The 15,907-nt window shown below is 47.2% G+C and overlaps 1 protein-coding gene across 1 annotated transcript; it reads left to right on the top strand.

Moving 5' to 3' along the window:
* The first annotated feature begins 394 nt into the window (after nucleotides 1-394).
* LOC120502668 (serine/threonine-protein kinase PAK 3-like) lies at nucleotides 395-14,571 on the top strand. Its single transcript, XM_039710258.1, has 15 exons — nucleotides 395-478; nucleotides 4,861-5,196; nucleotides 5,621-5,710; nucleotides 6,112-6,277; nucleotides 6,373-6,494; nucleotides 6,919-7,008; nucleotides 7,410-7,575; nucleotides 7,885-7,948; nucleotides 8,647-8,695; nucleotides 9,052-9,164; nucleotides 9,734-9,851; nucleotides 10,681-10,780; nucleotides 11,262-11,458; nucleotides 13,467-13,604; nucleotides 14,458-14,571. Exons 1-15 carry the CDS (start codon nucleotides 395-397, stop codon nucleotides 14,554-14,556), a joined length of 1,932 nt encoding a protein of 643 aa, XP_039566192.1. The 3' UTR covers nucleotides 14,557-14,571.
* The last annotated feature ends 1,336 nt before the right edge of the window (nucleotides 14,572-15,907 follow it).

The following is a 15,907-nucleotide window of genomic DNA, read 5'->3' as shown; positions in this document are numbered from 1 at the left end:
CTCTGGTCACACCAGAGCCTGAATATGCCAAGCCTGTAAGTTCCAGTTTTGGGTGCTGCTGTCTTTAGTGCAAGGCAGAGCTGCAAGTTTCAGGCCAGCCAGCACTTGCTGTTGCTGGCTGAGGATGCTGAGTGCTGGAGTCCTGCCAGGACCTAGCCATTTCCTGCAGGTTGTGACAGCTAGAACTTGGCCTTTGACCTGTCATGTGTTGGCACCAAAGGACTGGTGCCTCCTCCACTTCAGCATCTGGATGCTTGGCTCAATCAAGCTCTGTCTGTCTCTTGCCCTCTGCAGTGCAATGGCCAAGGGCATATGAGGCAGTGCTGGAGGACCCAGAGCTTTGTCTTTTGTTTCCTCATGAGGGGCCATCCGGCAGATTTCCATCAATCCCGACATGACATTGCTCAGCACAAGGCCTGTTTCCCTGTCAAACAGGAACTCACTGCCTCCAAGAGCTTTGGACTATGGAGTGTCCAAAGTGGGTGACACTTACATCTTGTGCTTTGTTGGTTTGTTGCCTTGTTGGTTTCCTAGGAGAGGAAGCCCTGGTCATTTTCTCCTTCTCCAGCAAGCAAAGATCCTTCTGCACAACAATCCCTCCTCTTTTCTGGCACTGGTGATACTGTGATCCCGGTTTAGTTTTTCACCTCTGCAGCAGCAATAGCAAAAGCAATGTTGTCACTTTCCTAATTTCCACATCAGAGCTTTCAAGAATGAAACTCTTCCACTTGAGCATCTGGCTGCTTGGCTCAGTGAAGCTCTGTCTCCTGGCTTCTGCAGTGCTATGGCCATGGGCACACGTGGCAGTGCTAGAAGACCCAGGGCTTTCTTCCTTTGTTTGCTCCCTTATTAGGGTCCTTCCGACAGATTTCCATCAATGCCGACATGACATTGCTCAGCACAAGGGCTGTTTCCGTGTCAAACATGAACTCGCTGCATGCAAGAGCTTTTGACTCTGGAGTGTCCAAAGTGGCTGACACTTCCATCTTGTGCTTTGTTGGTTTGTTGCCTTGGTGGTTTCCTAGGAGAGGAAACCCTGGTCATTTTCTCCTTCTCCAACAAGCTAAGCTCCTTCTGCAAAAAATTCCCTGCCCTTTTCTGGCTCTGGTGAGACCATGATCCAGGTTTAGTTTTCCACCTCTGCTGCAGCAATAGTGTTGTAGGTTAAGGAGGAAGTGAGTTTTTTAAGAGGTTGTGGTTAAACCAGTCAGTGCTTGGATTTGAATATTAGCTCCTGGTTTGGCCACTGAAGGTATTGACCACCTCCGAGAACACAGGGGGTTAAAAGCAATTACTCCCAGGAGAACTGTCTCTTGGTCCCCATCTGTGAAGGAGCTCAGAACTCCCCTGCCCAGCCGGGGCTGGCTGGGGGAGGGAAGCCATGCGGCCGGGTGAGGTAGGCCGGAGCCTTGGGCAGGGGAGGGGGGTGAAGGCCTTGCAAGATGGAAGGGTAGAAGAGCCCTGAGAAGCATCAGCCCCCCCTCCTACCACCCAGGAGAGAGATAGAGAGCCAGTGTCTGTGCTGCCTTGGAATTTGATATCATGGACTGGCAGCACGGCCGGCCAGAAGTGGGGCATGCGGCGAGAGAAGGTGCCCGGCAGCTGTGGGAGTTCTGGGCAGACAGAGGCAAAGATTTTAACCCCTTTGTAGAATAATGGAAACCTTACAAATACTGATCCTCCTGAAACAGAATGAGGAGAGAGAGAGATGAAGCATGATGAAATGGGCAAGTGTGAGGAAAGTTGGTGCATGTGAGAGATGTCAAAAACGGTGAGAAGAATCCTAGGTAGGAAAAGATGATGGAGTGGCCTTGGGCTAGACTCTTTCTTGTATGGCCATGGACAGACACATGTTTTTCCTGTGACCCAGAGACTGTATTTAGGGGGAGGCAATGCCTTGGAGTCAAGAGTGAAGCAGTGGCATGAACAGAGACAGCTGAGGAGGGTATGGGATGACCTCTGTCTCCGTGGAGAGGAAGGTCTCTGTTCACGAGACCCTTCTGCCCCAGGGGCTGAAATTTGGGGGGGACTGGTGTCCCAAAGTTGAGAGACTGCTGCTTTTGGAACTGGGTGGAGCATCCTTAAACAAGGAACCCTAAAAGCAGACCTGGCCCATGTGCAGTGGTGAGAGCACTGGACATGGGGGGGAAGAAGTCACAAGGGCAGATGTTCTCTGGGCAGTGCCGCAAGTGACACAGAAACAGAAGAGGTTTCAATTGTGCTTCCAGGAGAAGCCTATGGTGCAAGGGGGGGACTCCTCTCTCCCTGACAGATTTGAGGGTTGTTTATTTGAGAAATGATGATACTGAAAGTTAATTATCTGAGAGATGGTGACAAGGTAAGAATCTATGGTGTTATCTCATCCTGTGGAAAAAATGGAGGAGAGGAGGAGGAATATATTTAGAGAGTTTTCATTCTTAGCTTGTGTCTGTTTCTTTTTAGATGATGTAATTAATAAAATTTGTTTCCTTTATTCCTCAGTTAGAGCCTGCTTTACTCTATTCCTGATCACATCTCACAAGAACCACCAGAAAAAGTGTATTTTCATAAAGGCAATGGCACTGTGCCAGAGTCAAGCCATAACAAATACCAAAGGCATTGCTGTCGCTTTCCTACTTTTCCATGTCAGAGCTTTCACAAACTAAAAGCTCTGTTTGAGAAAGCAAAGCTCCTTCTGCACAAAATTCCCTGCCCTTTTCTGGCACTGGTGACACTGGGATCCAGGTTTAGTTTTCCACCTCTGCAGCAGCAGTAGCAAAAGGCATTACTGTTGCTTTCCAACTTTCCCATGTCAGAGCTTTCAAGAACAAAAAGCTCTTTTGTGCAGACAACATCACTTGCTGATAGCAGCCAGGGAGGAATATCATCTTCATATCCATAGAGAGTTCTGTTGAGTTGGCCCATTATCATTTGGACGCTGTGACTTAGAATTCCATCTCTATGAAATTTTATCGTTTCACTGTAGGAGATGTGGTGGTACATCTGAAAAGAAATGAGGTTCTAAATGATAGGTAATGGCCTGTCCCTCATGCTTCTCTCTTGCCACAGGAGACTGAACCAACAGCCATCTCTCCCCTGGCCCCCTCTGCTCCTGGAGATGAAGTTGACCTGTCATGTGTTGGCACCAAAGGACTTGAGCCTCCTCCACTTGAGCATCTGGCTGCTTGGCTCAGTCAGGCTCCATCTCTTGGCTTCTGCAGTGCTATGGCCAAGGGTACACGAGGAAGTGCTGGAGGAACCAGGGCTTTGTTTGTTTGTTTCCTCCCTCATGAGGGACCTCCCGGCAGACTTCCATCAATGCCAACATGACATTGCTCAGCACAAGGGCTGTTTCCCTGTCAAACATGAACTCACTGCCTCCAAAAGCTTTGGACTCTGGAGTGTCCAAAGTGGCTGACACTTATCTTGTGCTTTGTTGGTTTGCTACGACAGGAAGCCCTGGTCATTTTCTCTTTCTCCAGCAAGCAAAGCCCTTCCTGCACAACATTCCCTGTCCTTTTCTGGCAGTGGTCAGACTGTGATCCAGGTTTATTTTTCCATCTCTGCAGCAGCAATAGCAAAGGCATTGCTGTCACTTTCCTACTTTTCCATGTCAGAGCTTTCAAGAACAAAAAGCTCTCTTTTGCAGGGACATCATCGCTTGCTGATAGCAGCCAGTTAGGAATATCAACTTCCTATCCATAGAGAATTCTGTTGAATTGGCCCATTATCATTTGGTCACTGTGACTTAGAATTCCCTCTCTAGGAAATTTTATCGTTTCTCCATAGAAGATGTGGTGGTACATCTGAAAAGAAATAAGGTTCTAAATGATGGGTAATGGGCTGAGTGTTGTAGTCCTGCCAGGACCTAGCCATTTCCTGCAGATAGTGATAGCTAGAACTTGGTCTTTGACCTGTCATGTGTTGGCACCAAAGGACTGGTGCCTCCTCCACTTGAGCATCTGGCTGCTTGGCTCAGTCAGGCTCCAGCTCTTGGCTTCTGCAGTGCTATGGCCAAGGGCACATGTGGCATTGTTGGAGGACCCAGGGCTTTTTTTTTCTTTGTCTGCTCCCTTTTTGGACGTGTGTCTTTGGCCTTTGAAACTCAACTGCAATTTTCTTCATAATTCTTCAGTTCTACACAGTCTTCTGTGCCAGCTGTCTTTTGGCTTTTCATAAGCTGTAAGGAGATAATTTTGTTAATTTTCTTCCATCTTTCCTGCCATTTTCTATCTGTCGTAAATATTCTGCTCTAATTTTTCTTTGGAAATTTGTAGTTCTTGAAGATGCTGTATTTTTGCATGCGAATACTTAGTTTGGGTCACAAGCCGCTGTAGAAGTAAATTTTCCTGTGCCTGACCAGTCAATAGCGCCTTGTACTTCACGTTCACGTTAACATTACCTCTGTCTTTTTGCAACCCAGGCAATTCAGTTTTGTTGTGTTTGGGAACTGAACAAGAAATCAATGCCGTTGCATTCCAGCTGGTCCTCAGAGATCAGAGGAGCTGGGAGGGGCTGGGCTGCATTTCTGATTACAGCCACATTAGCACATTCACTGTGGTCCAGTCCAAGGGAAGAACTTGCCCAAGCACAGATGCACAAAGAGTGAGTTCCCAGTGCAATGCTCTGGGTCTGATCACATTCCATAAAGACCTACACTCTCCAGATTCCCCAAAATGTGGGCAGGAGTCCCACAGGCCGTAAAAGCAGATTCTTGGAATCTGCAGAGATCAGCACCTGGACCGGAGGGTTATATTGGATGCAAATGTGGATAGGGAAACAGAAAGAAGTGGCTGAATAGATGTGCTTTTGAGGCTGCAAGAGGAAAAAGCTAAGCCTGATGGCAGCTCCCAGTCACTTGCTCTCCATTTGTGTGTACAGGACATCAAAGCAGAACAGCAAGCAGAGCTGCCTGAAGCTCAGAGTGACACTATGGAAGAGAAGAGAAAGGACGAGGAAGACATAACAAGAATTGAAGAGGAGATGACTCTCCCTCAGCACAGAGGCGATCAACAAAATCAGGTGGGTGAAAGAGTGGCAGCCACCCCACTTACAAAACTTCCTCTCTCTTGCTTTTTAGAAAAAATGAAGGAGCAGATGGATGCAGACTTGCAGAAAGCTCAGGCTAAGTGGAAGGCAAGGGAGATGAATCAGAAGGAAGAAATGAAGATCATCCGAGAGAAACTTAATCCCCTCCCTCAGGCTCTACAAAAGCAAGTAAGTGAAGGAGGGACAGCCACTGCAGTCACCAAACTGGTGCTTTCTGCCCTTCTTGCCTTTCCACTGCAGAGCAGCAGGGAGTGGGGCCGTGCCTCTGAGTGCCATCCTGCTCTAGTGTGGATCACAGTCTCTCTGAAGGACATTTCCTGCTGTGCTGAATCTCAGCTGCTGCCCTGGACAGTGGGACTTGTCCTTTGGCCTTCTGGCCAGCAGTCATCCAAATTGATTCCTGCTGGCATGTTCCTGCTCTCCTTTTTTCTTGAGGTGTTTTTAGAGTGGAACATGGTGAGCCAGATGGAGGACTAAAACAAGCTGTCTGTATCCCTTGTAACTCTGTTCTTTCCCTTTGCTCGCAGTCGATGACTTCTGGCTGACAGGGACAAGCTGTAGTCTCTGACTGCTTTGTTCTCTTTGACTTGAGGTGCAAGTGTTGACATCCCACCTGGCAGCCTCTGAAGATTTCCAGCAAATGTCTGGCAATGAGGAGCCCCACCGTTGGCGTAAGGCACAGGTACTATCCCCATCAGAAATGCTACAGGTTGAGCATGACCTGAAGATAGTGCAGGAAAAGAGGACACAGTGGGAGGAAGCAGAATACTTGAACAAGGAGCTGCAAGTGTGTCTGCAGCCCTTGGAGGGGGAAAGAAATCCTTGAGAGGAAGTAGAATGGTCATTGTGGCAGTCGTCCTTCAGAAAATCCATGAAAACCAAACATGAATCTGGCCACGAACTCGAGTAGAACTGGCCTTTGGTTTTGACCCATCCAATTTGAAAAGTGGACATCCAAGTAATTCATTTTAAGAGCCCTGCATGTGGCTGACAGCACCTTCCTAAGGGCTTGCATTTCAAAAAGGGATCTCAGGGCAATCTCTGCCAGCCACCTTTCTGACATAAACTCATTTCTTGTCCCAGATCTACAAAGGCTCTATCACCAAACCTGCTGCATCAGCATCATTGCCTAAAGGAGCCTTTGTTCCCCGACCTGAGAAGAGGAGGCAGGGGAGTTTGCTCATCTCCCGTGCTGACCGAGCTGCTGCTCAGCAACAGGAGAGTGAGGATGACTCCCTAAAGCTACTGAGTACGTCTGGTGTCTTTCTTGTCTGAGGGACAGTGTATTGTGTGCAGGTGTTAGCATAGCCCTACCAAACGTTTCTCCTGATTTTGGTGTCACAGGGACATTTAGGGACATTTCCAAAACTGAAGATAAGATCAAGGCTTGGGAGAAGGGGCTGGAGGAAGAAATGAAAATCGTCAGAGAGAACGCTAATCCCCTCCCTCAGGCTCTACAAAAGCAAGTGAGTGAAGGATGGACAGCTACTGCAGTCACCAAACTGGTGCTTTCTGCCCTTCTTGCCTTTCCACTGCAGAGCAGCAGGGAATGGGGCCGTGCCTCTGAGTGCCATCCTGCTCTAGTGTGGATCACAGTCTCTCTGAAGGACATTTCCTGCTGTGCTGAATCTCAGCTGCTGCCCTGGACAGTGGGACTTGTCCTTTGGCCTTCTGGCCAGCAGTCATCCAAATTGATTCCTGCTGGCGTGTTCCTGCTCTCCTTTTTTCTTGAGGTGTTTTTAGAGTGGAACATGGTGAGCCAGATGGAGGACTAAAACAAGCTGTCTGTATCCCTTGTAACTCTGTTCTTTCCCTTTGCTCGCAGTCGATGACTTCTGGCTGACAGGGACAAGCTGTAGTCTCTGACTGCTTTGTTCTCTTTGACTTGAGGTGCAAGTGTTGACATCCCACCTGGCAGCCTCTGAAGATTTCCAGCAAATGTCTGGCAATGAGGAGCCCCACCGTTGGCGTAAGGCACAGGTACTATCCCCATCAGAAATGCTACAGGTTGAGCATGACCTGAAGATAGTGCAGGAAAAGAGGACACAGTGGGAGGAAGCAGAATACTTGAACAAGGAGCTGCAAGTGTGTCTGCAGCCCTTGGAGGGGGAAAGAAATCCTTGAGAGGAAGTAGAATGGTCATTGTGGCAGTCGTCCTTCAGAAAATCCATGAAAACCAAACATGAATCTGGCCACGAACTCGAGTAGAACTGGCCTTTGGTTTTGACCCATCCAATTTGAAAAGTGGACATCCAAGTAATTCATTTTAAGAGCCCTGCATGTGGCTGACAGCACCTTCCTAAGGGCTTGCATTTCAAAAAGGGATCTCAGGGCAATCTCTGCCAGCCACCTTTCTGACATAAACTCATTTCTTGTCCCAGATCTACAAAGGCTCTGTCACCAAACCTGCTGCATCGGCATCATTGCCTAAAGGAGCCTTTGCTCCCCGACCTGAGAAGAGGAGGCAGGGGAGTTTGCTCATCTCCCGTGCTGACCGAGCTGCTGCTCAGCAACAGGAGAGTGAGGATGACTCCCTGAAGCTACTGAGTATGTCTGGTGTCTTTCTTGTCTGAGGGACAGTGTATTGTGTGCAGGTGTTAGCATAGCCCTACCAAACGTTTCTCCTGATTTTGGTGTCACAGGGACATTTAGGGACATTTCCCCACAGGAACGGCTCTAAGAAATCAGTCTCTGTGCTGGCCACCTGTGCTGCAGAGCTGTCTGCCTGGTTGTTGTTGTTATTACCCAGCCGACCACAAAGGGCTCAGAGCTCCAGACAGTGGGGCTGCCTTTTGTATCTCCTGAAAGCTGGGATCTCTGCTTTAAAGTGAGCATCTTGCATTTTGTTTCCCTCAGGGAAAATGGTGACCATGGAAAATCCCACAACGAAATACACAGAACTGGGAAATATTGGCAGGGGGTGAGTCCAACAACAGTTACTTCTACACAGCCACGGGCCAGGTGTTTTTCTGGTGGAATATCTATCCAGTTTGAAGTCAGACCAGCTGAACAAGCCATGTTCAGACACTGGGGATAGATTGTCGCATCTCTCAGTGCTGCTCAGAATTTGTGAGTGTGCTCAGAAGGCTTTGTCAGAGATGCCTCCATGTTGCTGAGGTCTTGCCTGCATTAAGGAACAGGACCTGGAAGATCTCATCTCTCAAGTATGGGACAGTTCTGTGTTAATTTCCTAAGCATTTTTTTCTATCTCTAAATCATACAGCCACACTAATAAAAGAGGAAGAAACTTGCTTGCCTGAAAGAGCAACCTCCTCCCTGACAGCTGTCAGATAACAGTTGTCAGGAACATTTCTTTTCAAGAATTTGCTGAAGGAAATACTCCGTGGTCAGGATAAAAACTGAACAGTTTAGAAACTGAAACCTGAGATGAAAGAAAAAGCTCTTGTTTTGAGCTTTTTTGAGGCAGTAAAGTCCAGAGCTTCAGGAACAGGCGCAGTGCCCATGAACTTGAGAGGAAAATGCATCATCTGCCTTCTGGCAGAGCCCTCCTGCATCCTGCAGGTCTTAGGCACTTACAGCAGAGATCTCCTGTGTGAGCTGCCTTTCACTCCAAGATCTAAATGGCTTCTCCTTTCTTTGTTGCTGTTTTGTTTCTAGGACTTTTGGAGATGTTTGCAGAGCACTCAACAATGCCACAGGGGGAGAGGTAAATGTCAACAGCCCCTGTAGACTCTGCTGCACTCAAGGCAAAACTGAACAGTTTAGAAACTGAAACCTGAGATGAAAGAAAAAGCTCTTGTTTTGAGCTTTTTTGAGGCAGTAAAGTCCAGAGCTTCAGGAACAGGCGCAGTGCCCATGAACAAAACGTCTGTGGCCACATGTCCTGTAACTGGCCCCCAAGGGAGCAGAGAAAGGGGCTGTTGGAATGTCAGTTCCTAATTACTGCAGTGCCTAATCACAAGGCAGTTTGGCACAGCTCAGCTGTGTCATTGCAAATCACTGGCTCCATGTGTGTTGTGGTCTCATGCCACCAACTTCTCAAGTTACTGATTTTCATTTTAGGTGGCCATAAAGAAAATAAATCTTCAGGGACTGAGAAAGAAAAAACTAAAAGTCAATGAACTCAGGATCATGAAGATGAATAGGAATCCCAACCTGATCAACTATTTAGACAGGTGAGTTTTTGTGAATGTTTGTTTTCATATAGCAAACATGCAAGGTAAAATCCCTCTTTGGTCACTGGCAGAAAATAGAACTGAAATTATTGGTTAATTATTATTGCTCTGCTCATCTCCAGTGGATGGGAAGAGAGTGCATCTTGTCTGCATGACTCTTGCCTGGCACACATAGTTTGAAAATTATTCAGAAACCTGGATCAGTTATGTCTTACTAAATCAATAGCCTGTAAGTTCACAGCCACCACTTTGTTTTGGGGCTTGATTTTTTTCAAGTGTGTTTTTATGTCCAGAAAAACTAACATGGATTTCCCTTGGAATCAGTTCTCTCTTTTCCATTGCTTTGCATGCCATGAAGACTAAACTGCATTTTTTACTTGCTGGCCATTTAAGACATCTCCTTTTTCACAGTTATGCTTTTCTTCTTGAGACTGCACAGATTGGAAACAATGCAGAGCCAAGAGGGAATGTCTATTGCTTAGTCACAAAGGGACCTGGAAACAAGAATTAATCAAGAAAATAACCTACCCATGCATGTTTATCTACACGCCCTTGTTTCCTTCTTTCAGCTACCTTCTGGGTGAGCACCTCTGCCTGGTTATGGAATACATGGACGGAGGCACTCTGAGAGATGTCATCAGCAAGTGCTATCTGTCTGAAGATGAGACAGCAGCCATCAGTCGGGAGGTCAGCAATCCCATCTGTGCTACCGAGGGCTTGGGCAGGATTGTCTGGGAAACAGGGGCTCAGAACAGGAGAGGTTTTATGTGCCCAGCTTTGTTTGTGTGTTGCTGCTATGCTGTGGGCAAGTAGAAGCATCTCAAGTGAAATGCCTGCCAGTGCCCCTGCACTCACTGTATTCAGTTCCTCTGCTCTTATCTTCTGCTTTTGTGTTCTAGCTCTGCCTCTTGTATTTGTATTTGCTGTTCTCCACCTTGCCTCTCTAAACATTTATCTCAAGCCTGTCTTCACTGCATTCCTTGCTTCTAAAAGCAAAGGTGCTGGGGGGAGGATTTGAAACTAACAGCAAAGAAAAAGAGACTCATTTCTCACAGTCCTCAACTGAAAAGGATAGTAGTCACACAAAACAGTGTTTGCTTCAGGAAGGTGACTGATGTGATATTTCCAAGCCTGTGCTGAGGCCAGCAATAAAACCTTTGTCATGCAGCCTCCCACCCAAAAGTGATCCACTTCACACCCCAGGGACTTTTTATTTCTTGGCAAAAAGCCTCATTTGCCTTCTGCATGGAGATAGCACGTCCACTGCATCAGCAATCATTCTAGCTGGTTTGCAGGGGACAGGTGCTGTTGCTCTTTCAAAGGCTGGCATGCCTTTCCTTAGAAAGGTCCTGCTCTGCAAATGTTGCAGCAGCAAGCCCTTCCTCTCAGTGGCACTGTCTTCTGCCATTACTCCCCATTCCCCTGGGGAAAGGGAATCTTTTAGAGCTGTTTCTTTTCTTGTGTGATGAAATCACATCACTTAGTTTTGCCCTCCTGTTTCTGTTTTCTCTCTCAGTGCCTGCGAGGACTGGATTTTCTTCACTCGAACCATGTGATCCATCTAGATGTGAAAAGCCGCAACATCCTTCTCGGAACCGACGGCTCTGTCAAGCTGGGTCAGTATATTCTTGGTCAGGTGCAGCATTCCAGGGATGTGGGTGTGGGGCTGCATGGAGTGACTGCCAGCTCCCCAGAAATGGTGCTGGTGGCAGTGCAGGGACACCTGCACCTTGTCATACCTCTGTGCACATGGCAGCTGTGAGCTGGTGGCACAGCTGCAATGTGCACAGAGATATGACAAGGAACCAAAATAAGTAAACAGTGGTGTGTTGGTGTGTTTGTGTCCCCTCCAGAGGGAGGGAGCTACAGTCTCAAGCTTCAGGGGAATAAAGGCCACTGCTGTGAGCAGCATTAAAAAAACATGGGGTTTTTTGGAAGTGGCCAATTCCATACTTCCTTGCCTAAAGCCTCAAGGAAACTGAGCGTGGACAGTTCTCCGGGAGATTCAACAGCACATTCTTAGACTGAGAGTGGGGAATTCTTTTCCTTGCTTTCCTAATTAGAGCTGGCTTTGATGGTTTGTTGTTTTCTCCACAGCTGACTTTGGCCTCTTTGCTGAGCTCACCCCTGAGCAGAATAGACAAAGCTCCATGGCCTGCACTTCGGGGTGGATGGCGCCTGAAGTGGTGACAGGTCAACCATATGGCCCCAAAGTGGACATATGGTCTTTCGGAATCGTGGGCATTGAAATGGTGGAACGAGAAGTTCCTTACTGGAATGAAACTCCTGGCACAGTAAGGAGCAAATACTACTGATCCCTCTGTCTTTCTCACCTGTCCCGTGTTCTGTGTGCCATTGGACAAAATCCCATTGCCATCTGCTGGCACCACTTCCACCAAGATCCCCTCCTAAAAATGTCCCTGCAGCACATCAGCATCTGCTGTAGATTGGTAAGGAGCAAATCCTCACTGATCCCTCTGTCTTTCTCACCTGTCCCGTGTTCTGTGTGCCATTGGACAAAATCCCATTGCCATCTGCTGGCACCACTTCCACCAAGATCCCCTCCTAAAAATGTCCCTGCAGCACATCAGCATCTGCTGTAGATTTGGATTTCCCTTTCCATCAGAAGGGAAGTAGCAGTTCAGAAACCTAACCAGTTCAGACACCTAACCAGTTAAGAAACCTGCCATTTAGGCTTCCAGGCATGCCTGACATTTCTCATTTGCTTTTTGAACCCTGTTGATGCTCTGTCTCTGAAGGACAAGAATTTTTCAGTGGAACGGTTGGATGTGTGATAAATATCCTTCAAAATGGAGGTTGAGTCTTCCCAGTTTCAATTATAGAAAAAGAAAAAGAAGAAAAAGAAAAAGCTAAAAAGAAACAACCACCAAAGCAATGTCCAAGCAGTTCTGCTTGCTTTTTCATTTTTTAAACACAGTACATCCATTTTCCTCCATTCTGTAGCATCTTTTCCAAATCCTGTGGGTCTTCAAAACTTTTAGGCTTTCAAATCATCTGTACATTGTTCAGTCTTGTCTGTGGGTGGCCTGGATAAGTTTAGGATGTGTTTTGCTCTGACTGCAGTTGGAATTGTATGAACCCTTGGCTGTTTCTTGGTGCTTTAACAAGTTGGTGAGCTTGCAGCCAGGTGCCTGGGCTGGGATCCACTGTGGGCAGTCGGCGCCGGTGCTGTGTTTCTGCAGCACAGGAGCAGGGCCATCCCTGGGCCGCACAGTTCTAATGGCAGTGAGGACTCCAGCTCCCCACCGTGTCCAGTGGCTGAGCACAGACAGGATAAACCCTCTTTGTGACCTTTGGTGGTGTGGGAAAAGCCAAAACGCTGACATAACTATTTGTACTCAAGGCGAGTGTGTTTGCTGTTTTAGGCTTGGAAATTTTCCTCTGGGTTGAAGGGGATAATAGCAAAGTCTCTTTGGTCACCAGCTATTTCAGTGCCACCAGCACAGAGCTGTTAGTATTGTTGGGCATTCTTATGGAGACCAGGCTGCAGCCTGGTGTCATGGAGATCCTGCCAAGCCTCCCATTTCTTACCCAACACTTTCTGCCATGGGCACACCATTAATGTAATGACTTCAGTATCCAAATGAGCAGAGGGTGACCATAGGGATGGCACTTTTTCTTCTGATTTGACAGTGAAAAGGTTTCCTTTTGCCACATAAAGAAGATGAAACTTGCAGCTGAGAGACAGAGCTGCAGGTGGGTCCTGTGTGCCCAAACAGGCATTTTCATCTCAATATATTTGTGCAGGCATCTTAAAGGGTCTGTGTTGAGTATGAGATTCCAAGTGTTTGTTTTCTTACCTGAGGAATACCTGATTGACTTCCTTGCTTTCCTTCCACTTACCACTGTTTTCTAGAAGAGGACAAGAAGCTTAATGAGTTTTATTTTATGGCAGCTGTGCTTAAAAGACCAAGAAACACTGCAGTGATGCCTTTCCCATACTAACCCTTGGAAATACTAGAGTTAGTATAGCAAGGTACGTCTTCCAAAAAGCCTGTCAAGCTCGTGTGACTCCTCAGGGAAGGAAACATGCTTTGCTGATGTAGTTCCCACTGAGGAGGTCAGTCAATGAAATCAGCTGCCAAGGCAAGATCTGCTGAATGTTGGAAAAGCTGTAGATGCATCAGGGTTTGGGTTTTTTGTTGGTGACGGAAAGGCATCTCTGTGTCTCTGCCAGGGCAGAAACTGCCACAGCAGAGTGGAGCTTAAACAATGGGCTCAGGGAGAGCAGTTACAGATGGGAAAGAAGCAGATGGAGCCTCCTGTTTCCTTTTTCTGCAGGCTGAACTCCTGACAGCCAGAGGAGGGGGACCACAACTGCGGCAGCCAAACCGATTCTCGCCTTGCCTGTGTGACTTCCTGAGCTGCTGCCTGCAGCCAGATGTGATGTGTCGCTGGTCTGCCAAGGATCTCCTGAAGGTAAAATGCAAAGGGACTGCAGGTGAAACAGGGTGCATGGGCTCCTCCTCCACTGAAGTCCAAGGCATCAGATGAGCCCCCTTCCTCCTCACCTCCACTCTTGGTGCTCTTGAAATGAAAACGGTGAGGAGTCCTAGACTGGGCTGGGCTGGCAGGGCCCTGTAAAGGTCATCAGGTGCAAGTGTCCTGCAATGAGCAGGGACATCTTTAAAGAGATCAGGTTGCTCAGAGCCCTTTGCCACCTGACCTGGAATGGTTGTAAGGACGGGGCAACTGCAAGCTCTTGGGGTAACCCGTGCCAGTGTTGCACCATGCTCCAAGTGAACAAATTCTACCTAAGACCTGCTCTGATTGCATCCCCTTTGCGTTTAGAAATATTTGCCCACCTTCTATTTTTACTGGCCCTGTTAAAAAAGGTGTCCCCCACTTTCTTCAAAGCCACACTGAATTTTGGAAAATTACTATAAAATGGTAGACACTGCTCTGTCTCCCTGACTGAACAGTGAAGATCTGAAATTAGCACAGTGCCTGTCTTTCAAAGAGAGGGACCTATGTGAGGCTTTGGAGTTTCCTGAAAGGAAGAAACCCCAGGGACATTTCTAGAGCACTGGCAGGGCAAAAATCTCAACAAGATGAAGACAACACAATAAACAGATGAGTGGGATTCTGGGCCACGTTTTCCTGGGATGGCAAGGTCCTGCACATGACAACTGGAGAGCAGATGGTCCCATGCTCTACTTTCTGGGTTTTTCTAGGAACTAGAAGAATCCTTATTGAGCCTGTGAAGCACTGAGCTTGGAAAGAGTCATCATTCACTGTTCTTTGTTGTTTTGTTTTTTTCTCCTGTGGACAGCATCCATTTGTAACATCAGCAAAGCCAGTGTCCACCCTGGCAGCACTCATCAATTTGGCGAAGAAGAAGAAGAAGAAGCAGGAAGAGACAAGAATGTAACAATCAAGATGTTATCTCGATAACCAACTTTATTTAATAACAATCCTACGCTATTGGATTGTAGAGCAGGACTCTACAGTAGGATGAGTAGTTTTGCACCATAGCTTTATAGAGTAGGATTTTTATTAAATAAAGTTTCTGCAACATTAACTCATTTGCAAGATTCCCCTCCTTCTGACCCCTTCAGAAAACTCAACATTTTAATGGTTGCTGATCAGCCATTGTCCCCCCTGATGCTTGCCAGGGAGTGACACCAGACCCTGCAGGTAGCAGGGGAAGGAGAGTGACATCAGAGCTGGTATGCAGATGAGAATGCATTTCACCAGATTTTGCAGTTTTCCAGGAAAGAAACCCTAAAAACAATGAGCCAACATGGAATTAAGAGTCCTAAGTAATGACTAAAGGTGAGGACCTTAATGCAGTATCTGCTAAGATCCTTTTTACTTCTCACCCTAATCTGAAAAGCCTATCTTGAGTTTTTTCAAGCCCTGATATGTAAGTCCTGATGGGGAAAGTCAGGCAAACTAAAAATCAGGCCATACTTTTGTTTTTAAGTCCTGATGAGACAGGTTAGGCAAGCTCACAAGTCCTGAGAAGGATTCGGGCAAGTCCAAAAATCCTGCAGGCAAACAAAGTCCTGATAAGAGAGGTCAGGCAAACTCAGCCTCAGAGGCCAGGGTCTCAAGGGTTTTTTTTGTTGAGTCTTGGCGAAGGAGGCCGAGGTCTCAACAAAGCCCTGATGAAAAGGAGTCAGGCAAATTGGACTTTCGGTGGAGGAGGCCAGGACTTCTTAAATAGGATATATTTCCCTTAGAGTAGAGGCATCTTTGTGATTTTTTTTGAAGCCTGAAAGAATGGGAGGGTGTAATAGTAAGAAAAGTGGCCAGAGACTGAAGAATATACTCCCCCATAGTCCCCTAGGTGAACTATTAGAGAGATGGGACTCTATAGAGGCCACAGAAGGATTAGATAAAGTTAAGATGATTCATTACTGTTCAGAAGTGTGGTCAGAATTAGTTGTACAAAGAGGATGGCCGCAGTGTGGGACAAAAGACAAGTGGATGTGTCAACAGCTGAGTCACTATCTGACAGCTCAAGAGGATACTGATCCCGAGCAATTGTTATATGTAGCTTGTTGGTTGAAGAGTGCTATCGAGGATGAAGGAGTGGGAATTTGTAAGGTGCAGAAGAAGAAAGAGGGGAATGAAAGGGGGGATGCTGGAGTTAAAGAGATTAGTAAAAGGTGGGACCCCCTGGACTACTTGCCTCCTGATGCCCCTCCACCTTATAACCCTCTCCTTCGAGCACCTCAAATAGCAGATCCAGTTCTTCTCCCGGCAGCCATGGGGGC

The sequence above is a fragment of the Passer montanus genome, unplaced genomic scaffold, assembly GCF_014805655.1.
Source record: "Passer montanus isolate IOZ18808 unplaced genomic scaffold, ASM1480565v1 scaffold228, whole genome shotgun sequence".
NCBI classification, from domain to species: Eukaryota; Metazoa; Chordata; class Aves; order Passeriformes; family Passeridae; genus Passer; species Passer montanus.
The sequence above is the reverse complement of the archived record's forward strand: the minus strand, read 5'-3'. Positions and strand labels throughout refer to the sequence as shown.

Coding starts and splice junctions, on each gene's coding strand:
- LOC120502668 (XM_039710258.1), top strand. CDS start 395: ATGACATTGCTCAGCACAAGGCCTGTTTCCCTGTCAAACAGGAACTCA. Junction 5,197..5,620: donor CTCAGGCTCTACAAAAGCAA/GTAAGTGAAGGA, acceptor CTTTGACTTGAG/GTGCAAGTGTTGACATCCCA. Junction 8,696..9,051: donor ACAATGCCACAGGGGGAGAG/GTAAATGTCAAC, acceptor TTTTCATTTTAG/GTGGCCATAAAGAAAATAAA.